The following is a 23,794-nucleotide window of genomic DNA, read 5'->3' as shown; positions in this document are numbered from 1 at the left end:
TTCTTTTTGCGTCATTTCATTTTTGAAATATTCCAAAATTTCAAGGATTCATTGGTATTAGCTCAGCTAATGAAATTAAATTGTGAAAAATTTTTTAAAATTTTCCTATTGAGCTAATTCCATTCTTAAATGTATCCGCGTGATATTGGAAAAAAAAATTTTTATTTCATTTGTATTCTTTCCATATGTACTTGTTATATATATATAATATTTTGGTGTTAGATATATATATATATATATTTTTTTTGGAAACGACTGGTGAATTTTACAATTTTTCAAACATTAATGAATTTAAAATAAATCAAATGATAATTACAATTTGTAAAATTTATTACTAGAAATCAGAGATTTTTTTTTTTTAAAAAATTTCTCAAATTATCAATATATTTTTATTGATAAATTTGTTTCCTACTTTTTTTTTTTTTTCGTTTGCAAAATATTTATTTGATTAATTTGATAAGATTCGAATCATACTAAAATGTGATATCAATGTTAATTACAATGTTTTAAATCTGAAATGAATTAAATTTTAATTTCAATTTTGTTATTTTATTCGAATTTAATGAATGGCTTAATAAGCATAACCAGACTTTTCCATTTCACTGCATAGTTTACTGTTTAGCTTAGTAGAAATTTGGCAAATATATTTCAATTAATTTTAGGCTTCTTTCTTTTCATTGTGAAAATGTTTTTTTTTTTTTCATTCATTTGTTTACATGAAATATTCCATTTGTCACTGTTAATCTTTGATCTTTCAGTACTTTGTTTTTCATTATTTCATTATAATTTTTTTTTTTTTTTGTTTTTTTGTTGCTGTCACAATGAAATAATTAAATCATTGCTAGCGATACAATTAGAAATTAAAGTTCTTTTGCTTCCTTTTGTTTTTGTTTTTTGTTTTTTGTTTTTTTGTTTTTTTTTGCTAAATATATGATTTGAAGTTTATTTGTCATCATTATCATCAGTGCATTATCACAATAATTATTATCATGATTTTGGTTGTACAATGTATTTTCTATTGATAATAGTAGCAATGTGCGACATTTAGAAAAGATTATTAAAAATGTTTCTCCTTGTTGTTTTTCTTTTTTTCATTCAAATAAGACATCCATTTTAAAATTTTTTGGCTTGTAAATTCGAACGAAATGCTAAATTTATTTGATAAATTCAACTAATCTTAAGATTCATTTTATGGCAAATCAAAAAAGATCAGATAGATAAGATAACAAATGATTAGTTTTGTCTCATGATTGCTATTATTATCAATGTTATCATATCATTAATAGGTTTTGTTTCCAATGAAGTACCAATGAAATCAGTGCAATTTTTATCTATCGTTTTGTGCAATAGTCAATTAATTTATGAAATTGTTTGTTAACAAGTGATACTTCCATACTTTTAACTGGCCTTTTTTTTTTTTTTTTTTTCTTATCAATAGTAATTATTTAATTATCCGATGAAAATTTTCCTTTTCTCTTTTGAGGAATATTATTTGGAAAATGTTAATAACAATTTTTGAGCCTATTATCAGTGATTGTGAATTGATTATGTAATTTTTATTAAAAAAACAAAAAAAAAAAAAAAAAAAAACAGCTAATACATTAGAATATGGTAATAGTATATTGAATAATGTTAGCAGAGAAGAAAAATGACCATTTGTCTTATCAGTGATAAGCAATGAAAAAAATGATAAGTTAAAATTAAAAAGCGAAGATAGTAATCAAACATAGATAACTATAAATTCTGATGCATATAAAATCTTGGAATAAGATAATATGAAAGTGAAATAAAATTACACAAATTAGCTTATGAATACATTTTGAAATTTATTTGATTTTGAAATATGCAAATGAAGGAAAGAAAAAAAAAGGCGGAAAATGTCTGAAAGAAATGTTTATTGTTAAAAAATTTTTATTAAAATTAATAATAACAGCTTAATTGGTAAACATTCTTGGAGTGCTTATTAAGTCTAATTAAGATTAAAATTCAAAAATAATTAATTGAAAATTGAAATAAAATCACAGCTTACATTTACAAAAAAATGAAGATTACATGCAAATAAGTGAAATGTAAGCAATTACTTACCAATTTCTGTTCTAGAAAAAATATTTTCTATATTTAAATTTAAGCTATTTTATGAAGAGAAATGATTTCTATCTGTCGTAGAAGTTTAATTGAAAATTCCTTTTTTTTTTTTTTTGGTAGAAGGAAATGAAAAAAGCTTATAAATCTTTTTTTTTTTTTTTTTTTTGTTCTTCAAGACTTTTTTTTTAAATTTTAGTTAAAAATTTGCTTTGAAATTTTTAATTAATTTTTTGCAAAAATGCTATCAAATGAACAATTATAGAATGTAACTCCAAGAAAAATGTTCCCAAAATTTCTAACTAAATTCATTTCATAAATTAATTTACAACAAAAAAAAAAAAAAAAAAATGATAAAACTATTAAAACATTTAGTGTAACTCATTTCGTTAATGTAATTTTCAAATTACACAGCTTATCCAATCAAATTATCATTATCAGTTGTTTGATAATTTACTTTGATCAATTTACCAATTTAATTGACAGTAATTAAAAGTTAGCAAAATTTTTGAAAATTTATTTGAAAATTTTTACAGCTCTACAAATTAGCAATCGAATGGATTTGTTTTTTAGCATTTTGAACAAAACAAAACAAATTTTTCACTTTTTATTAATTTTATCAACTATTATAGTTTAAATATTATAACGCATTATTATTATTATTATTATTCTAATAAGAAAAAAGTATAATTTCAATTGAAGAAATATTTTATGAAATTGTCGAAATTTTTTTTAGGAAAACAAATTAATTACCACCTGCTACATTTATCTATGAGAATAACGAAAAATTCAAACATTTTACATATATTTTGAACGATTTAATGCATAATTATTTCTCTATATTATATTGATTTATCACAATAATTAATACATTTCATTTTAATATATCTAATGAATTAAGAAAATAAAATTTGTAAATTATATGAAATTGAAATGAAATTAGAATTTTTACAAATATATGAATTTAAAATAATTGCCATTTTCAGCACAAAATGATACGTTTTAAATGATTGATTTTGGTATATACTTCACTTATTTTTAAAAATAATGTGACACTTTTTCAATGGCACTCATTTCTTCCTATCTTACTTTGTAATATTGAACTTTTTAAATTATAATACAGATAACTTTTTGTTATTTTTAAGCATTTTTTTTTTTATCAAATTTTCTCGATTTATAAAAATTAATACATTACCAATTTCTTTCACTAAATTACTTTCAAAATAATTATTATTTATCTATCTTTTTAAACCATTTAAATATATTCCTAATTATTATGATACGATTTGTTTTAATACAATAAATTACAGGGATTTTTTTTTAGTATGAAATGATAAACTTTACCATTTCAAAAGTTAAATTTTAAATAAAAAGCTTTGCATGAAAAGAAAAAAAAGTTGCAATTATTTAATAATTATGAAATGTTCCTCTTTTAATCTAAAAACTTATACATTTCTTTTAAAAAAATAACAAAAATAATGTCTTTTTGAAATTTAGATTATATACAATTTTTTATCAAAAAGAAAGAAATGAAAAAAAAAAAAAAAAAAACTATAAGCACAAAAATTTTTAATGAATAAATTATATTAATGATAAGCGACTTTTGCGCTTTTCTTGAAATGAACAAAATTCACTAACTAATAATGTGGTGTAATCATTTAACTAAACTGAAATACTATCTTTTTTAAATACTTATTAAAAAAGTTATAAAATTAAGGAAAACATTTTGTATAGCGCAAAGTATACCTGTCATAAGTAATCAATAAGCTATAAGTTAAGTTAAGTATATTTGGCACAATCAATATGACAATAAGTAAAAATGAAATGAATTTTACCTAGCTAAATTATCAAATGCTATTGCATTGGTATTTCTCGTGAAATAATTTGAATCAATAAGAAATTGATAAATGAAAGCTCAAATTTTAAGAACAAACAAAATATTCAGAAAAAAAAAAAAGTTAAAATGATAAGTGTTATTTTTAAAAAAATAATAAAAGCTGTGATATTAGTTATAAAATCAGATTTTAATTAATGATATGAATAATATGTTTGTCATATATGAATTGATAATATTTCTTACTATTCTTATCATTCGCTACATTCTGCTATCACTTATTCAATCGATTTCATTTACAACTTTTAAATCTTTTATATAAAAAAATGAATAAATTATAAAATATAACACATACACTTATCACTTTATCTTTCCATTAATGAAAAAAAAAAAAAAAATTAATTTACTGTTATCTTTTTGAAATCTTTTTAAAAAATCAGAACATAAGTAACCGATTTTGCATGATTTTTAGGTCAATTAACTAACGTTACAGGATTTTGATATGTAAATGACCTTGCATACCTTGTGTATATTTCTGATTTTATGTTAAGTATTAAATCATTTTAAACCATTAAAAATAAACTATAATTGAAAATATTTACAATAACTGATGACGAATGATAAGTTATTGGTTAATATTAATTATCTTCTGAAAACAAGTTTTCAGAAGATAAGCAAAATTTTATTAATTTTTGTTTAAACATTAAATTTCTTATCTATTATTTTGAAAAAAAAAAAAAAACTGTTATCGACTAAATCTGAACTAATTTATTTGAAAGTGTATGATAAAATAAAAAAAAAAAATGCAAGAAATTAAAAGGAAAAAAAAGAGAAGAAGGAGAAAAAAAAACTATAATAATATTAATTAGTAGCATAATTTTCAATTTCATTTTTTTTTTGCTTTCTTCATTATTAATTTCTTTCTTTGTTCTATTCAATAATAATCGTCATTTTATACGAAATTCAACTTTTGCCTTCCAATTTAATATTTTTTATAATTTATATCGTTCATCTATTAATTCAAATTATTTAAGTTTTAGAGTAGAAAAAGAGGAGGAAAATTTCTTTTCTAATTTCATTCAAATCATTGCTGCTACAACGATAATTTCCACCTGATTTTCATTTTCAAATTTAATGAAAAAAAAATGAATGAATTGAATTTTATAACATAATTTAAACAAAATAAAATACGATAGCAGTAGTAGTAGCAACAAATATTAACATAATATTTACTTAATATTAATTATTCATAGAATAAAATATCTATCATATATCGTTTGTATCAGTAATTTGAATGTTTCAGAGCCTAAATTTCTTGTTGAAATTAACGCCTTTTATTAAAAAAAAAAAGCACAAATGATATTATTGAATATCAAGCATCAAATATTTGGCGTTTATTTCAGATTATCATCTAAAAGAAACAATAATTTTCTTAAAAATTACAATATTTATCATTTTCATACTTCTATAGCCAACCATCCGGTGGATTCCATCCATACATAGTAATTGTCCGATTGGTTACTTTTATAAATTCTCTCTGACAGTCAATTTTTGTTTTGCCTATAAAGTATATTTAGATGCAAAAAAAAAAAAAAAAAAAAAATGAGTAAATATGAAGTAAATTATTTGAATTTTTATATCAAATTACCAATAAAGTAATTAGATAAATTGAATCAAAGTTTTTTTTTTTTTAATTCAAAAAAAGTTTTTCTCTGATAGAATTTGATATTCCTGATGTTTATTTTTTTTTAACTGAATGTCATAATTTGCATTGTGGACAAACTTCTTACTGCTTAGAAAATATCATCCCTAATGATAATAAATAACTGATGGATTAGGAAGAAAAAATTAGAAACGAAAAAAGAAAAAAAAAAAAAAAGAATTGATTGAATTAAAGCAACTGTTAAGATCAGAGAAAAAGAATAGTAATCATATTATCTTTGATCAACTATTCTTTGTCATTTATCTATAAATATTTTTGTAGTGAAATAAGAAAGATGAATGATAGTAAAATGACATGATATCTTTGCTAAAACGATGAAATGAATGTGTAAAGTGGATGAAAAATAAAAGAAAAGCCATCTTCATCTGAAATATTTATTAATTTGAAAAGAATTAATTTTAAAAATAATCACCACGAAGTTTTTTCCATTCATTTGCACATTTTAAATGTTTGTTTCCATCTGAAAATATATATGACATATAAACTATTAGTTGAACATCCTAGTTGACAAATCGGATAATCAAGTTTGATGATTGTAAGGATATGTGATGCCATTTTGCATAATGACAAATTTATCAAACTAATTTTGAGTTATGTTTTCACTCTTACAAAACTACTTCATTTACATCATATCGTCTTGCAATTTTGATGAGAAAAAAAAAATACCACTTTGAATTCATACAAAAATTAAATTAAATGATTTCTGTGAAAGAAAAAGAAACATCTCGAAGCAGTTCACTTGTTTAATTTAAAATTTTTACATTTTCACTACTGTACATCATCACAATTATTTTCAGTTGTCACATTACAATTAGAAACTTCTTTTTTCATTGTTTTAAAATCGAATTTTTCACGTAATTCAGTAATTCTGAAAAAAAAAAAACTACCGTAATCGCCTACAGTAATCTGCATGTAGAGGGCATTCATTTGTTGTAGAGTTTGCTCGGGTACATCAAAATGGCCACGTTTTCCCTTGTAGCCAGCTCGGCACATTTTATAAATTGCATTTGCAAAATCCTAGAAATAAAGTATTTCAGTAAAAAATATTTCAATATAAGAATATTGCTGCTAGTTCATTTGTCAAAACTATCTTTTTGCTTTTATAAATGCTCAAGAAACTACCGTATTCACAGTTCAAGAAATTACGATGAAATAAATGATATACTACCATATCTCGCTACAGAATTCAAGAAAACTTACACAAATATGGAAATATTTAAGACAAATGAAATTTTATAAGAAAATTGGATTCTTACACTCTACTCTATCAATGGGTAATGCTAAACTTTAACTGACTAATACTGTTTTGTCAAATCAGTACGGTAATTGTGTGCAAGGAGTATGGTAGCAAAGTAGAAATATCAATTTTTTTTTTTTAGAACGCTTTTTTTAGGATTAATTTAATTAAATTATATAAGAGAATGGGGAAAAAAACGACAAACTATCAATCATTCTTAGGAAGAATTCAAATACTCTACAAAAAAATTTATATTAACGTACTTTTTACATCTTTCAAAAAAAAAAAAAAAAAAAAAATAATGAAACAATTTTTTCCTTTTCTTACGTGACAATTTATTGCATTTCATGTTGAAAAAACTGATCGTTTTTCATGATGTTAAAATTTTTTCCTTTCTTTTTTTTTTGGAAAATTTCTGCTCAAATTATTTGTATTAATTTTCAATTGAAGTGTTGTGAAGTAAAATGAAAAAGTAATGTAATGAAGTGTTCGGAGAATCATTTTTATGTGCAATTTTTTTTCCTCGCATGTAACACTTTTTTTTTCCAAAAGAAATTAACTTTTTGAACAGAAAAAAAAAGGGAAAAAAGAAATGCAATCATATAAAATACTTAAAAGTTTGCTGATTATCAAAAGTTTTATAATACTATTAAATAGCATACTTGATCAATTTGATAAATCAAATTCAAATTAAAAAAAAAAAATGAGTTTAAATTGTAGTCGTATAAATAAATACTGATAAGATTTAGTATGCTGATAATTTGACAATGAAATGAGTGTTATTCCAGGATAGGACAGTGAGATATTTGTTTCCGGAAATGTCCATACTAAATCGAGAAAACAAAACGCATAGTTATGATTGGTGATATTTAAAGGTTAATTAGCAAAAATGTGAATATTTTCATTGTCTAATAATTACTAAATATTGTATGAATATGAAAATTAAGTTGAAAATTATGGGCTGAGTTTTATAGCTTAAATTAGGATGAAAATTTTACTTTATCTCTCCATAAATCCTTGTCTTCTTGATGTCTTCTTTTCCAATATGCCTGAAACTGTTTTTCTTCTTCTTCCGCTTCTTTCTGTTCACGTAAAAATGTCAACCATCTGCAGCGAAAATTTGAATATAATTAGATAATTAAATGAATAGATCTAGTATTTAGTCTTACTTCGCAATAAAGTTAAATGTGCAGAAAGATTTTTAAAAGACAAAAGTGCTATGATTATCAAGAAATATCTTTCGCTTAACAAATAAGATGGAGAAAAAATCATTATTCGTGATTGCCCGATCCCAGATCATACCAATTTCTCAACCATTGTGTTCATTACGTATTAATATTTGAATTAAAATATGACTAAATTGAGCATAAATAGTAAAAGTGTAATTAAACAAATTATTAGCGAAAAAATTTTCGGGAATTATCATAATGTTTTTACACGAGACTAATTAAATTGTGCAGATGCAACATACATAAATATTTTCAGTTTTTTTTTTTTTTTTATTACATAATTGTTTTAGATTTAAAAAAAAAAAAAAAAAAAACATTGGAATAAAAATAAAACGAGCCTGAACTGTAATATTTCATTAATATTACACTACTTATGTTTGCTTTTGAGTGTTCTCAGTAACTGAAACTAATATCTAAAATCAAAATATTTTATTTGTAAAGTATGCTAGCTGTATAAATAGCAATAAAAAAATTTTTTTAAATGTTTTCTTTTTAATTCTTTTTGCAATTAATTCTTGAAAAGTTTTATAATATATGTAATTTAGCAAAATAACCTCAAACGAGCTTCATTGTCTTTCTTATTTCGACGAATAATCAATTTTTCAAGTTGCTTCATTATAAACTCGTCATCCACTTCATCCGATAATTCATCCACAGACTCATCATTATCAGAAATTTTTTCATCACCCATAAAATCGTCATCCACCAAATTAGGAACTTCTTCATTACTTGCATATTCCAGTTTGCTATTAAATTGTAGTTTACCGCCACCTTGGTCACAGGTTACTGAACTGGTTATGGAATCAGTAGAGTTAATGCTGGGTGCAGAATCTAATTCAAAATCTGATCTAGACATTGACTTCTTCTTATGGTCATATCTCGTATCACCGGTAACATTTAGCTCAATGTCATTATTAAAATCCATTTTACCATCTATTTGATCTAAAGAGTCTTCACTTGACACCTTTGGAAAAGAATGTTCACTATCACTCGATGTCCAGCAGTTGTTGAAATAATCATTTCTATCACAATCGCTTGTAAAACTCATGTCTTTGAAAAATCTAAAATTAGAAATCGTGATAACCTTTCACCAAAATCATGAACAATCATTGAAATCGTGTAATACAGATCATAAGAGATGTGGAAAGCAACAGCATTTTGAATGGTACTGTCTTATAAATCGATTAATAATCTAATTTATAAAATGCCCGCATCATTTTCACCCTTACCCTGATCTTCACAACTGAATTGTTCCCACTTGTTTATCTTTCACTGCACAAAAATGTGAAATAATTCTCAAACTGCAACATATTTAATTCTTGCATAAATTTTAGGAAAATGAATAACTTTAAACACTATTAAAGTTTAAACAAAACGAGAGTAAAATGACAAATAAGAAAGCACTAAACAACTGGAATCGTGAAGGACAAAATCTCCAATTTATAAAGAATTGAAGCTAATAATGTGAATACCACTTGGTCGAAGCAAAGAACTAGCAATTGTGCAGCTTAATTTGCATCATTTTCTAAATCCAGCAAGAAATGACAATTCTTTTTTACACTACTATGCCACCTAATAAGGTCACATTATCATATCGTTACTCTCCGTTTCAATGAATATACTTGATTTTTAAATGATGCAAATTTTTGCTCATATCAATTAGCTATTAAAATCCAAGTAGATTTTATACAATCCACATCGAAATTTCAAAATATATCTCGACTTCTACAAACAACCGCAAAATAAATTTTGTTCTTAATAATAGCTCGTACACATATCGAAATGAGAAATTATGAAAGCTAACTTGGTTCTTAGAAAGCATTCATTTCTGAAAACGCCAAATGGAAATTTCACAAAACTAAAGTGATTTCTCTCTTTCTCTTAGCATAATGTGAGGACGGAAATATGCACAGTGTCAAGCAATACTCATATAGGCTTAAATAAGTGGCAATAATAAAATGAAAAACATTAAAATAATTAAAACTATATGTAAAATACAGAAATACAATGGCAACTGCTTTTACTGAAAAAAAAAAACGAAGATTTTAGATATCATTCATTATATCGGAGGAGATTTTCTTTCACTTACTGATTTTTCAAGTAACACTTCTGATGCTGTCGATAATTTTTTTAGCATCTCGACCTTAAAATAAATAAGTGCCACAAATCGTCGTAGAACTAGCAACTGCATTATTTGCAAAAGTGTTTTGAAAATATGGTAATCTTACTACAATATTTAAAACCCGTCTCAATTTCTTAATGATGTATTTCATTTCTTTCTTGAAGATAATTTTGTAATTCCAACATAAATTACCTTTTCAGGCGTAATATCAAATGCTTTTGCTGCTTCCCTCTCCCCTCGTCGCTTTGCAATTCTTATTTCTCGAGTAGCAGTCTTCTGCAGATTACATACTTTTTTCTAAAAAGTAAAAAATTTCAACTTACATATTCAGTGCAACTTCCTGCAATACAAAAAATAGAAAATAAAAACTAAGTTTTGATCGAACGAATTTCTAGTTTTACATGAAATTTTGATTGATAAATCAGCAAGCCAGTTCTAGTAATATGTTTCGTTCAGTTTATCAGAATACGATCAACATTACAGTACCAATTATTTGCTTGTTTCAGCAAGAAAGGAAATTAATTTCATTACAAAAGAAGCACAATATCTTACTTACCAAATTCCTACAATTAGATATGGAATTATTCTATAATTAGATATGAAATACATTAAATTACCATACACTATAATAAAAAAAAGAATAGGAAAATAAAGTCAAGATTCGACCTTCAGTAGAGGCTGAATATCGGGATCTGTCTTAAACAAAGTCATGAAGACACCACCGGGAGTGCGTCGACGTGTACCGTCAGCAATCAACATACCACCAGATGCTTCTATTCCACGCGTTGCTTCAAACAATTCCAGGGCTTTCTCTTCTCCTATTTCAATTATTACGCTGTAATAATTTCCAATCAGAGATCAACTTTAAAAAAGCAAACAAAAAGCTAAATGTATATGAAATCCATAAAAATTAAAAAGAAAAATAAATCTCACATAACAAAATCAGAACTCAGTTAAAGAATAAATAGGCAAACTAATCTCTTGAACCATTATTTACAGCTATTTCATAGCTTCACGTGTTTGCAAAAATGAAGAAAAAAGGACTGCTTGTCACGGAATTCCAGCAAGGTCTAATTACTTTCCTTTTGCTCCTTCGATGTCCTAAATAACCAGAACTATGTTCCGGATTAAAATTAAAATATATAATTTCTCATACAAAAATTTCAAAATACTAGCCTCCGCAAGAACTTTTCATTCCGTTCACCTAATGCTCTTACAATACGTTCAGCCAGTTCGCTAATACTAATATTTTCCGGGAATTCTGTCGTCAACAGTGTCTCCAATGAGTAATCAGTACTCGACAGCAAACTTGGATTTCGCTCGCCTTTCTGATGCTTCAAAGCATTATTTATGATTCCGACGTTCTTGGTGATTCTATTGCCGTTCCCTGAAATCAAGTTTAAAAGAAACTATAGCTTTTAAAGCGTATCTAATTTGCATATTAGCTCATTACAATTTCTATAACAAATATAAAACCTGTTCGTTGACTTAGTTCAAGTAGCACAATTTAATGAGATTTATTACTACATATCATTCAACGAGTGGTAGCTAGCAGTGTCAATTTTACGTGAATTTCATTCATAATAATAAAGAAAACAAACTTCTATTTGGATCGTAGTTATTTCGTCTCCGTTTTCCAATACCGCGTGAGGTACTTCTTGATGTGGAAGCAGAATGCTTCCATGATTCTCTATTGTTTTTTTCCTGACCAGTGAAACTTATTGGTCTTTGTCTGTCATAATCGCCACCATATGCACGTGGACATTTTTCGTACTGGAAAAACTTTTAGTTTATTTTCATTTAAGACACCTATTTACGCTTTTCATTAACATTGTAACTGAAAATGTTGACAAAAAGAGCTTAGAACAAAATATTCGCACCTTGTCTGAAAACTTTTCGATTTTTTCTTCATCAGCGATGAAATCAAACGGTTCATTGTTATTTGGATTTGGTGAAATTTCACGGTTCTACAAAAGAGCATTCATAATGATATTATAAATGAAACATTTTGAAAATTTCCTGAAATATTTATGGTCCCTAGATAGAATCAAGTACAATCTTTTCTTCCCCATCTTATGTAAATGGCATCTAGATAAATTTCCGAATACTTCACTTAGTCCAAACACATTTCAGCATAGTAATTTAACTCTTTCTATTCAACTCAGCTATATTTTACACATTTGCAACAAATTCTCCTTTTCCAGTTATGAGTAATGCAGTTTGAAATTGATGAGAAACCACAAAAACAAAAGAAATTACAAAAGTGTCACTACCGTCTGATATCGTATTTTTTGATCACTACTTGTGCAACGCAGATCAGGAAGAATGTAACTTTCAACACCGCGCTTCACCATGTCATTTTCACCTCGATATACTCCAACTTTATCAGAAAACGTTTCAGAAAGACTTTGTTCAACTAATAAATCTGTCCACATTTGCGCGGCTTTGCTAAAAATATTTGTGTGATCTAGTTTTCCCAAAAAACTTTAAGACTTTTTGTTATAAACCATCTCCGATATTTGAGTTGATATAAATTTACCTTCCAGCTTTACAATCTTTTGTTTTGTAACCAGTACCATCCAATCTCTGTTCCTTGGGTAAGGAGGGGCCCTCATCATCACTCGATGATTCATCGTAACTTTTATTCACACGATACATATCCTGAAATACTGAATTCTCATGCGGAATAGCGTCAATAAACGACGAAATTCACATCTTCAAAAAAAAAAAAAAATAATAAATAAATAAATAAAAAACGGAGAAATGTACACGCTTCATTACGAAACAAAAATATTCTATACTGAAAAATGGTAGAAAACCAATGAATGCAAACGTCATTATATCTTGTTACGAGATCCAATAAAAACTACCATCATTAACATACGAAATAATATAATGATTAATCCAATGTTTTAATTTAACTAATTTATACGAGCTCCGTTACTTGTAATCAACATTCAGCCTAAAAAAAAGAAAAAAGAGATCCCGCGACGTCTGAAACATAGCTTTAATTCAAACAGGCGGCGCTTGCACCAAATAATTATGAATAATGCGAACGGAGAACAGTAACAATAAAATGAGAAGTAATGAATTGCATTATATAAGCAATCGCTTTAAAAATATAACACATCCTTCAATTTTTAAAATCTTTTTATACATAGCACCACAGAAATACAATGTCATGAAAATTTATTAAGGGATCAAATTCAAGAAATAAATAGAATTAACATTTGGAGAATATTAATATTTTCCTTACAAGATAATGGGGAAAAAAATAACATGACGAATATATAAGAAGAAAAAGATTTTTCATTCAATAAAGCTTACATGCAAACATCCAAAATTATGGTGTTTAAGAAGATGAAATTGGACTAAAATGGCGCATAAAGCAAACAGTTTTACTTCTTCAAGAATTTCGATAAACAAAAGTTGAGACAAACCATTGCAGACTACAATATTAGGAACGCTGTATAAGGAACAATCTAAAATAAGGAAATACTACAAAGTGGCAATCTAAAAATATGAGCAAAGAGGTTCACTACAAACCAAAGTTCACTGCAAATCCCACAAAGAAATCCAATTTATTAATGAAGCATTATAACTGCATTCAAGTTTAACATCGAATTAAGAAATCCTTTTCAGCCCTTATTATGCATATTTCCCCAACCACGACGATGATCTGAAACAAACTTTGATAAAACTGTATCAATTCCACTTCTTTAATGTGATTTTTTTACTAGGTGTTCGAACATCACATGTAGTTGTGCCTAGAATGTAAATCACTGCGATATAATAAAGCATCAAATGAGATCTAACGTCACATGATAACAGTAGGATAAACTGCAAAAGTTTATCATACTTACTAAAAAGTAATACCACTTACGATCTTTATATTCATCCCATCTTTGGAGACGAGCTCGTTCCTGCTCTTCCCTTGTTTCTTCATCCACAGCATTTGAGTTAGAGCTGTTTTCAGATGAACTTGGATTTATTGCACTGAATCTGGAAAACTTCGCATTCTAGTTTAAGATTATTTCAAACTACACTACAAATTTAATGTAGTACTTTCTTTGATTTGCCGTATTTCTGAAAGTCGAAACTAGAGGGACAGAGTAGAGAACATAATACAATACCTCCCATTTTTCACCATGTCATCATACCACTCGTTTACGGTCATCGTCGGTATACTTGGATATCCCAGACCAAAAACTTTCTTTTGCACTTCATCCCGAGTTATTATGTATGGAGTTGGTGTAAACCGGTTCACTGCAAGTCCATTATAAATAAAACAGTTATTTGATGGATATGATTATTATTTAAAATGTTTCCTTTTTTCACTGGTTCAATACTCTATTACTAACATTGACAGGAAAGATCTATTTCAGTTAGCATTTTGAGATATAATGCAATAAATTGGGAAAAGACTGTATCTCAAACAGTATCATTGTGTGAAGTAGCAAGCATGAAATATCCCATTTAACATTAACAACTAATTATAATGACTCCTACATTTACTTGAACTCAAAAGCAAAAATAAAAAAAAAAGGAAAACATACTTGGCTGTTTTGGTAAAATTTCAGCTTGTCCTGCTTGGATTTTCAACATGTGTTCCACCATTGGCCTTTCTTGATCGATTTGTCCCATTTCATCTATACTTTTCATTGCAGCAAGGTGCAAACGATTTAGAATCAATTCGCGCTAAAAGAGCAAAAAAAAAGGAGAAAAGCTATAAGTGCAACAAATAAAAAATTGACGCAAATTACTGAACATGAAATTAAGATAAACAGTCCGTCCCAACATCCTCTTACCATTATTTCTAAAAATGCTATCCAAACTTTTCCGAATTAATTTCCAGTAATATTCCGAACTAATTCCAGCTCTGCATCGATGACTTCCCATTTGAACAGGTAAACGATTCGGTTAATGTTGACATACTTCCTCTCCCTTTACCTAATATTTTTTCATGCGTCAATAAATTACAGACCTGAGTCGGTACATGAAACAAATTCATTAATACTAGAGAACCTCTTATATTAAACTAACCATCAATCCGTCATCATCTGTATTTGTATATAATTCGGACTCCAAACTTTTCACCAGTTCTTCCAACTCTTTTTCCTGTTGGAATCGCCGCAATTTTAATTCCCTTTGTTTAGAGAGATCAATATCATGCTTCGATTCTCCTTTTTCTTTTTCTCCATTGTCTCCGTTTAATCCCCACAAATCAAAGTCAATAATACTGTATGATCTCAACCTTTTCAAAAAGTCTCGCAAATAAATCTGAAAATTTGCCTTGTTTAAACAAACAGTATGTTTTTAAATAATCTAAATATAACTTAGTGACATCCAACATTTCCACTTTTTCAGTGGTAGCATATACGTAAGACGCTTAAACATCGAAAGAAAACCTTTAAATATTTAGAAAAGGCAATAAAATGTGGAACTCGAAACCTAACATCCTTTCACTTGGTACTTACATCAGTACAATCGAAAATCTAAATGCATAAGAAGTTTATCATTTCCCTTGATCTAAACATTGTTTCGGATTTAGAAAACTTACACATTCCTGTTTAAAAGAAAAGGCTAACCTTAGCGCGGTCCAAAGATGAAAGCCGCTCTTCCGGTTCAACAATAAGATTTTGTGTTACGGTAGCCAAATAATAAGGTAAGAATAAATAATTCAACGATCTAGTCGACAATTCGTCAACACTTTCGTTACTACTGAATAACGAACGAGCCGATACTTCCTTTGTCAAAAGTTTTAATTTCTCCTCACACTGTTTTAACTGGTCCTGCAAAAATTATCCATGTTATCAAAGACCTCAACGAAAAGGAAAAGTAAATACTATCACAGTTTTGCATATAATCCTACTGCTTCACTTAGGCTAACAAAAGTAAATCAGGCCTATCTCACCTATGATATCAGATTCAACTTAAATCTGTCACTTTACCTGCAAATCCTTCGTACTTTGCTTCCCATCCTCCAATTTTTTGATGATATCTTCACAAAACTCAAATTGATGTTGCAATGAAATATCGTCTCGTTCGATATCGCTCATGATAATAAAGTTTCTATGAATCAACCATTAAACATTAACAGTGTGAGAGAATTATATACGAAATAAAACCTATATTTCGTAGCTGAGGCTACCATTCTCACTATGGACACATATCCTACTGCTTTGCTTGCATTTCATAATGACTATATCCACACGTTTACGTAGCAAATATCATTACTCCATAGCTACACCACATACCACTTAATCCACTAACTATAATGCCAATCCTCTCTAACTGTGATAATATCATTGCTTTCAGTATCCACTTGGTCCATTAATAGTTCATCACGATGATAGCTTTTCTGAATGCTTGGTTCGAAATATAATGAGTAAATAGAAAGGAGATATGAAGAGGTTTGGCTTGTTTTTGTTGTGTTGGTGAGAACCATAATTCATTTTTCGATTAATTTCAGGTCAAATTGATGTCGAAATGGGAGAAGAGAGCATTGCAAATGGCTGCTATTATTGGTATGGGCACATATCCTACTGCTTTGCTTGCATTTCATAATGGCTTGTAAGTTTAAAACTAATGCTAGTACAGCTTTGGCAATTTTGATAGTCTAAATATCGTTTAGCGAAATATCTATTTTTGATATCTTTAGTTTAATATATAGTTCAATTTTATGCACAAAAAATTTTTGTGCTATTTTATAGGCCTTATATATATTGTTTTATTCTATACTACTCGAAGAGTATTAATAGCATAGAATGATTTAAGACGTCCTTTATTAGCTTTAGGATTAATATTATGTCGATTTTTCACTCTTGGAATGACTATTTATAAAAGTCGTTATGAAACTTGGATTTGGAATAGGTCAAATTATTTGTCCCTAATATTATTTTCTTCTGTAAGAAAAAATTTGTAGGCAAAATTGATTTATTTTTCTTGCTTCCTGTTGATAACCTTAAATTAAGGATTGACTTTGGAAAAAGAACTATCGTTTACAATGTCTCTGACGAGATTGTGGATATGGTAGAAAGTGAATTGGATAAATTGAAAAATTTGTTAATGAAAGTTAATGTAAGCAACTTATTATTTTTTTTATTTAAGTCATAACAGTGGACATGTGAGTTATCTTATTTTCAACTCCAAATGTCAACAATTTAACCCTATTCCTGTTAGATTTTGCCGACTTTCTGGTCAGTGAGCTGAAAAGGTAATGATTCAATAATTCAGTTATTTTAGTTAATGCCGTACCTAATATGAAAAAATAAGTTCCGAAGTCAGTAGTATGTATTCAATCACTTCCGAATGCATATTGATAGAATTATATAAGAATAATCTTAATTTTTCTGTAGACCAATATTGCCGTGACCGATTCATTGGATCCAGAATGGCGTGGAGGTTTTTATTTTAGAAATGGTTTCGAACTATTATTGCCTTTGCGTGCTGTAGCAAAAAATTTGTCCGAATTACCCAAAATGAAACAGATAGTTAATGTCAAAACGAACGGTTTCCTTTTAGGGTTTGTCCTTAATCTATAACAACTTTTCTTTGATATTTAATCTATGAAAGCTTTTCTTTGTTAAATCTAAATGATGTGAGAAACTTTTTTGTATTATGTAACCCTTTCAGATTATAATATAAGACAAAGATCAGCAGACTACCAAGGTTTAAAGTTATTATATATAAAGGGGCTTATTTTGTAAAAGTTATACTTTTTTGTAAAACTTTTGTGTTTCATAATGGTCCAATCTACCACTTTTCCTCTTCCATGTGGAAATTTCAAGACTTTATATTTTCGAATTTTTAATTGCTCCAATTTACAGCAAAAGGAAATTTTTGGATACTACAACGGACATTGGAAAGCATATATTTGATGATTATTTTCTATCAGAAGCAGCTCGTCGCTTTCTTATCCGACGTGAATTACTCAGGGCTAATAGGTATTAAATCATTAGTATAAATAATTCCGTGTCATTCAGCATTTATGTTCTCTTCCTGATAATATTTTGTGTTTCTAAGTCAGAATGTTTAATATTTCATAGTTTAGCATGTTAACTTTCAAAACTTTCAATAATCCTTGAAATTTTATTTTGAATTATATAAACAAAATAATTAAACCTGATCTCACAGATCACATTTTCAGTCGCCAATTTATTTTGGTACCCGTTTCCATGTGGATTTTATTGTCAAGTGTTGTGTGTTTATCTTTCATGTGTTTAATGCGTTATGGTCGCATCGTTTCTTATGGTTCTTTGGCTGTATTGATGCCGTTGGCAGCCGTTATTTTCCAGAATGCCATGAGAAACTTCTTTTCACAGAGTGAAATGATGCTAGACTATAATGCTTGTGCTGAGTAATTTTTTTTTTATTCCTTTTTACACACAACAATTGATCAAAATTGACAAGTCTATTTAAAGTGATTAATCTCATTTCATATTTTCATTTACTGCATCACAGATTCCGAAAGGTTGTTATACTCACAGCAACGAAAAGGTAGTTCAGCGAAGAAAACACATCCAAAAAAAAAAAAAAATTTCACTGCATGTTGGGTTTTTTATATTATGCTTCAAATTAGATAAATCAAGTCCAGTGCTTAAATTTTTAAATTATCGTTGAGTCCTTGAAAACTTCGTTCCAGTTTCAGTTCTCCGGAATATGTGGAGGGTGCGCGTCAGTACCTGAATTCATCAGCTGCAACAAATTTAAGGATACGTAATGCTCTAGGTGATTTGGAATCGGAATTTATTGCAGCAAATGGTGACAGTGTTGGTGATTCATGGCCCTATTCGAAACGATTGAAAGCTATTCAAAAATTAGCTGCAGAACAGTCTCAGAAAAATAATTCTACTACCAATAATTCGCATAAGTAGATTTAATCTACAAACGATTTTTTCTCCTTCAATTGGTGATGAAAGGTTAGCGAAATTAATAACATCTTGAAGATTATAACTTCAGTTTCTGCAAATGGAATTAATGTTTGTTAGATTTTGAACTGCCTTTCCGGCACTTCAATGACTCTTCCTTATTATTCTCATTTAATTTGTACTGGTTCAGGTATTCATTGCGACAGTATCGTTTCAAGCAACATGGATTCTTGTTCATCTTACTCCTCTTTCGTTAACGTCGTCTGTATGAATAAACACTTTATCCTATATCTGTGTTCATTTATTTTTTTGTATATTCATGAATATACTTCCACTTAAGAAGTTTTTAGTGTTTTCTTATTATTGGTTGTTAGTTTGTTATTTAAGACAGTTGTCTCTTCTGCGGTTTTTGTAGTCTTTGCTAGGGTACAAAATAAAAAGCTAATAAAATATAAATGATTATTAAGCACTGATGCCACTGTTTATCAATTTAAAAATTATTTTTTCTAAAAAATTATGTGTGTTTGTAATGGCTTTTGATTAGCTATTTTTACAATAATTTACATTTCATTGTGTCCATGGTTTGAATTTTTGAAATAGTAAATTAGAGATAATGAAATTCTCGCATATGTGAATTCGAACACGGTTCCTATTTCAGTCGATGAGTACAGAGTTCTTATGGAAGATAAATAGGCAGTGGGCACGACGTATACGTACTGGTGTAATTGCTTCAGCGGTGTTATCAGTTCCGTCCATATATTTGTTAGCCAATGGACCATATTTGAAAGAATACTTTGAGAAACGATATGATGTGTCTAATGTATTACCCAGTCATCTTCAGCAAATTGTTGATTCAGTAAGCGGTTAAAGATTTGAATTAAATTTAGTTATGACGACTTCCATAATTCATTTTCAAATCTAAAGTATTTTACATGATTGTTGAAATTTTATTTTACTGACTGTTCTGTTCTTCGTCATTATCTTTTGATTTTACGTGATTCTTTTGACGAAATATTTATTAGCGGCTCTATTTACTGTCGATTACTGTTCTTATTAGCCGCACTACTAATTGCGTGAGAGTTATTCGGCTTTAGTTTCCTTGAATGAAATATATATATATATTTTACTCATTTAATGAGAAATATTCACTGTAGTGATTGATGTCACAATAAAGAATTAAATATTGTAGGAATATGAAAACTTCTTAATGTCAGGTAACCGAGTACAAAAAAGAAAACGAATCACTTTTTACTGTTCAACCTCAGAAAGTAAGTTATGATCTAATATTAATATATAAAAATCAGTCAATTTTCGATAATTCCCTTCTTTGAATTATCGAAAATCTTTGAGTAATAAGCTTCATTTTAGTGCTTTACATTCTATTTTTTTAAGTGATGCTTTGGAATGATTTTTATGCTTTTAACTTATTTTTCCAGTGTTAAGAGTACTGGAAATAATGCTTTACAGTTGGAATGAAGAAGGCTTGAAGACAGCGTCTCCTATCCTACTTCATTATAATCTAATAGTATAATCAACTATTGTTGTCTTATGATTTCGAAATGAACAAATATTTTCAGTGTATTTGGATTCAGTAACACACGGAGCCCTTAACAGTCCGTGGGGAGCCCGGACAGCTTTACCATTTTATACACAATTCCAAACGTTCAATGAAGCTTATGATTACTGCAAGAAAAAACTGGAACCAATGTTGTTCATGGGTGAGCAAGCATGCGTCATTTGGGAATCAAATGTTGGTCGACAGATAATTGAGACATTCCTTCTTAGCGACGATGTTGGTGTATTTTGTTTGTAATTAGCTATCTTCATCGTTATCTTTTTGAAGCAACTAAAGCTTGGGAATTGGGAACAGACAGGTTTTATTTGGTAAATTCATGATAATTTTTTATAATGGTTATTAATTTTTGTTTGTTCATTTCACCGATAGCTTTATAATTTTTCAGGCCTTAAGATTCCTGGTACTGCGTGATTTGACTGCACATGAAGCTATAAAAAGAACGGCGTTATTTGTATTTTACTGGCTTTGTTATACAAGTATTGCCTTTATGTTATCTCAAATCATAGTACATTATTATTTTACTAGCAGTGTACTGTGGTTTTGTGGATTGTCCTTAATTCTAAATATTCCGGCATGCTGGGGCAGTATACAGAATGCCAAACTTGATTGGTGAGTTTATGAAGCAGCCATTATCACTTCATCTTTTCCAAGTTCCAATTTCCTTATATTAACCTGATTCGAATTTATTCACTTTTCAATGGAGCTAGGCACTGTGACACTTAGGTCTATTCAAATAAGCATTTAAACGCTTCTTAGATCCTATTTTTGTTCACCCATAGTGAAATGTACCAAATTTTTTAGGCATGCTACCGATCAATCGGCCGATGCCGATGCTGCTCGGGTTTCGTTGGCACATAGCAAAGGTGGTAAAGAGTATTATCAGAAAATGCTGAAACGAAATCGGTAATGTGTTTAATCATAATTTAAATCGCTAAATAAAAAATAGGAATAAGTGCTCTTTCTTAATTTGAATTATGCGAAAAATGAACGGGAAAAAATAAATGTCTCCCTTTTTCACTTGTCATTTGAGTCTTTGAGAAGGACGGAGACTGCAGTGCATTGATATTATCTGCGCCTACACCACTGCTTTCCAAAGAATATATAAATATTTATTTATTTATGTTGTGTTTTTGTCGAACGACACCTGGCTCTTTTAGTTGATTTATTAATAAAATAAGATGTTCACTGTATTACTAGAAGTCAAACCTCTTTCTTGCTTGCAAAAACTCCAAAGGTGAATTTCTTTCGTAACAAAAATCTTTAGTGATATTTAACATTTGTTAAAAAAAGTGTAAATGTATACTAAACCTTCTATAAGCGAGAATTTTTATTGCATTGCAATGAAATATTATAATTGAAATTGTTTACTTTAAAATGATAGAGTTGGCAGATAAGAGAGGGATTTTTTTTTAATGCAAATGAATTTTTAGACTGTTACGAGAGATAATCCATGATGGTACGAAGAAAGTGTCAGCTGTAGGCAATCCAAAGAATTCTAATACATCGTATTGGTCACGATATACGTCATTAGTAGATTTGGATGCGGAAAATAAATTGTTGGATAAAATAAGTGCTACTGGTGATTCATGACTGCGATTACGAAAAATTTACGAGTAATATGTACCATCAATTAGTGATAGAAAGAGCCTATTATCTCTGGATAACTTTTATTTAGTATCATGGCTTTATCATTAATTTATAGTTGATTGAAATTGATTGGAAATGTTACTATACTTTGCGTCATCCAAGTTTTCTGAGCAGATCACCATTCCTTTGAATATGTAAGTCATGTTTAAGAATGTTGATTAATTAATTAAGAGCCTTTATACATTACTGCAACTGTAATACATGTCATATGTTAATTGTTTTTGCAATTTATTGTAATCTAGTTTACTTTGAAAATGTATTTAAATCGTTCGAACATTTTATCTATCTTTTGCTTTCAACTTCGATAGTATTTTTTTACGGATTAAAAGAATTTAGGGGAAATAAGCTCAACTTTGGAAGTCTCTTTGTTATAAAATGTAGATAAAGATTTCACTGACCTTTATGCTGCGACTTCCTAACGTTTGTCTCGATGGATTTTTTTTTTTTTTTTTTCTTTGACTGAATCAATCGTTTTAGAGTGTAATTAGGTAGTGCAGCTAGGTGTATGAGACTTGTATTGTGTGAGCCATTTTCCAAAAACTTTATTAGGTGTAGCAAAGAAAAAAAAGATGTTTTCCAGGATTTGTTGAAGATGGATTTGCGAAAAATGTCTGATCCGGAGAAGGTAATACTTTGTAAGCGTTATTTTTATATCGGTTTTGCTTTGTTGCCACTAGTTTGGATTGTTAATGCTGTGTGGTTTTTCGAGTCTGCATTTTTTGATAAACCTTCACAAGTGCAAAAAACAATCAAAAAATGTAAGTTTTCCATTTAATTAATAAATTCTAATTAGAAAAAGATAATTAGTTAAGCCATAAGTGTTAACAATAAGTGATATACTGGAATACCTAATTTGTGGATGCACAAAGATTATTCACATGTCACATCAAATACTATAGGTTGAATATATCCAGGATTTAAATAAGTAATATTTTTTAAACAGAGAAAATAAGAAAGATGAAAGGGATGGTTGAAAAAAATTAGGGAATATTATCCATTAAATATTTCCAGTAGTAATTTTAGAGCCTGATTACTTCAGTTTATTATTTTCTCATTTTAGATGTGCTCTATTCAATAATTGGTGCATCAGTATGGGTATTAGCTCTCATTGCCTGGGAAATATTTTTTCAGTTGGAAAGAGCCAAAGGATTGGAATGGACTGATCGATTGTCTTTCGTATTTCCTGTTGGATATGTTTAAAAAAAGGTATATTTGATTGTTATTCAGTATATTTATATGCATATTTTTTCATTCGTTTCTCAGCCGTTTGTCATTTTTATTATTTTGAAGCAAATTTCTTTTTTTTTTTTTTTTAGTCCTAACGGTTTTTTTTTTTTTTTTTTGTAATCATACAAAAATAATTGTTCAATAAATGTCTTAGCAAATATCTATTGAAACCAAATTCCTTTACTGCCATTAACTGATAGAAGAATGTTCAAGTGGAAGCTTTATCTCCGTGTTCTTTCTTTCCATT

General features: G+C 28.2%; 6 protein-coding genes across 7 annotated transcripts; 3 read left to right on the top strand and 3 right to left on the bottom strand.

The window, feature by feature from the left end:
* Positions 1-5,381: 5,381 nt before the first annotated feature.
* On the bottom strand, positions 5,382-9,153 carry Bm7082 (Uncharacterized protein; the record flags this gene model as incomplete). The annotated part of the gene is made up of 5 exons (XM_043076218.1): positions 5,382-5,476; positions 6,052-6,099; positions 6,527-6,656; positions 7,875-7,983; positions 8,660-9,153. 5 exons carry the CDS (start codon positions 9,151-9,153, stop codon positions 5,382-5,384), a joined length of 876 nt encoding a protein of 291 aa, XP_042932152.1.
* A 1,011-nt stretch (positions 9,154-10,164) lies between these two features.
* Positions 10,165-12,885, bottom strand: Bm7083 (uncharacterized protein; the record flags this gene model as incomplete). The annotated part of the gene is made up of 8 exons (XM_043076217.1): positions 10,165-10,248; positions 10,420-10,524; positions 10,894-11,062; positions 11,404-11,614; positions 11,829-12,000; positions 12,108-12,194; positions 12,501-12,675; positions 12,767-12,885. 8 exons carry the CDS (start codon positions 12,883-12,885, stop codon positions 10,165-10,167), a joined length of 1,122 nt encoding a protein of 373 aa, XP_042932151.1.
* A 980-nt stretch (positions 12,886-13,865) lies between these two features.
* On the bottom strand, positions 13,866-16,286 carry Bma-ppfr-4 (TAP42-like family protein; the record flags this gene model as incomplete). The annotated part of the gene is made up of 7 exons (XM_001892791.2): positions 13,866-13,906; positions 14,111-14,229; positions 14,361-14,493; positions 14,784-14,925; positions 15,271-15,507; positions 15,816-16,019; positions 16,179-16,286. The coding sequence occupies 7 exons, from the start codon at positions 16,284-16,286 to the stop codon at positions 13,866-13,868; spliced, it is 984 nt and encodes a 327-aa protein (XP_001892826.1).
* A 422-nt stretch (positions 16,287-16,708) lies between these two features.
* Bm9337 (Uncharacterized protein) lies at positions 16,709-19,103 on the top strand (the record flags this gene model as incomplete). Of its 2 annotated transcripts, XM_001892790.2 has the most annotated exons (6): positions 16,709-16,800; positions 17,202-17,307; positions 17,586-17,752; positions 18,057-18,173; positions 18,377-18,586; positions 18,878-19,103. In XM_001892790.2, the coding sequence occupies 6 exons, from the start codon at positions 16,709-16,711 to the stop codon at positions 19,101-19,103; spliced, it is 918 nt and encodes a 305-aa protein (XP_001892825.2). The 2 variants fall into 2 exon arrangements, with proteins under 2 accessions (XP_001892825.2, XP_042932150.1); XM_043076216.1 differs by lacking the exons at positions 16,709-16,800; positions 17,202-17,307 and having other exon boundaries at positions 17,709-17,752.
* Positions 19,104-19,758: 655 nt separating this feature from the next.
* On the top strand, positions 19,759-22,263 carry Bm5425 (Uncharacterized protein; the record flags this gene model as incomplete). Its single annotated transcript, XM_043076215.1, has 6 exons — positions 19,759-19,953; positions 20,287-20,365; positions 20,675-20,889; positions 21,059-21,282; positions 21,475-21,576; positions 22,104-22,263. 6 exons carry the CDS (start codon positions 19,759-19,761, stop codon positions 22,261-22,263), a joined length of 975 nt encoding a protein of 324 aa, XP_042932149.1.
* A 649-nt stretch (positions 22,264-22,912) lies between these two features.
* Positions 22,913-23,520, top strand: Bma-pen-2 (gamma-secretase subunit pen-2, putative; the record flags this gene model as incomplete). The annotated part of the gene is made up of 2 exons (XM_001892788.1): positions 22,913-23,078; positions 23,381-23,520. 2 exons carry the CDS (start codon positions 22,913-22,915, stop codon positions 23,518-23,520), a joined length of 306 nt encoding a protein of 101 aa, XP_001892823.1.
* Between the last annotated feature and the right edge of the window lie 274 nt (positions 23,521-23,794).

The sequence above is a fragment of the Brugia malayi genome (genome assembly GCF_000002995.4).
Source record: "Brugia malayi strain FR3 genome assembly, contig: Bm_v4_Chr1_scaffold_001, whole genome shotgun sequence".
Classification (NCBI taxonomy): Eukaryota; Metazoa; Nematoda; class Chromadorea; order Rhabditida; family Onchocercidae; genus Brugia; species Brugia malayi.
This window is presented reverse-complemented; position numbering and strand designations above follow the sequence as displayed.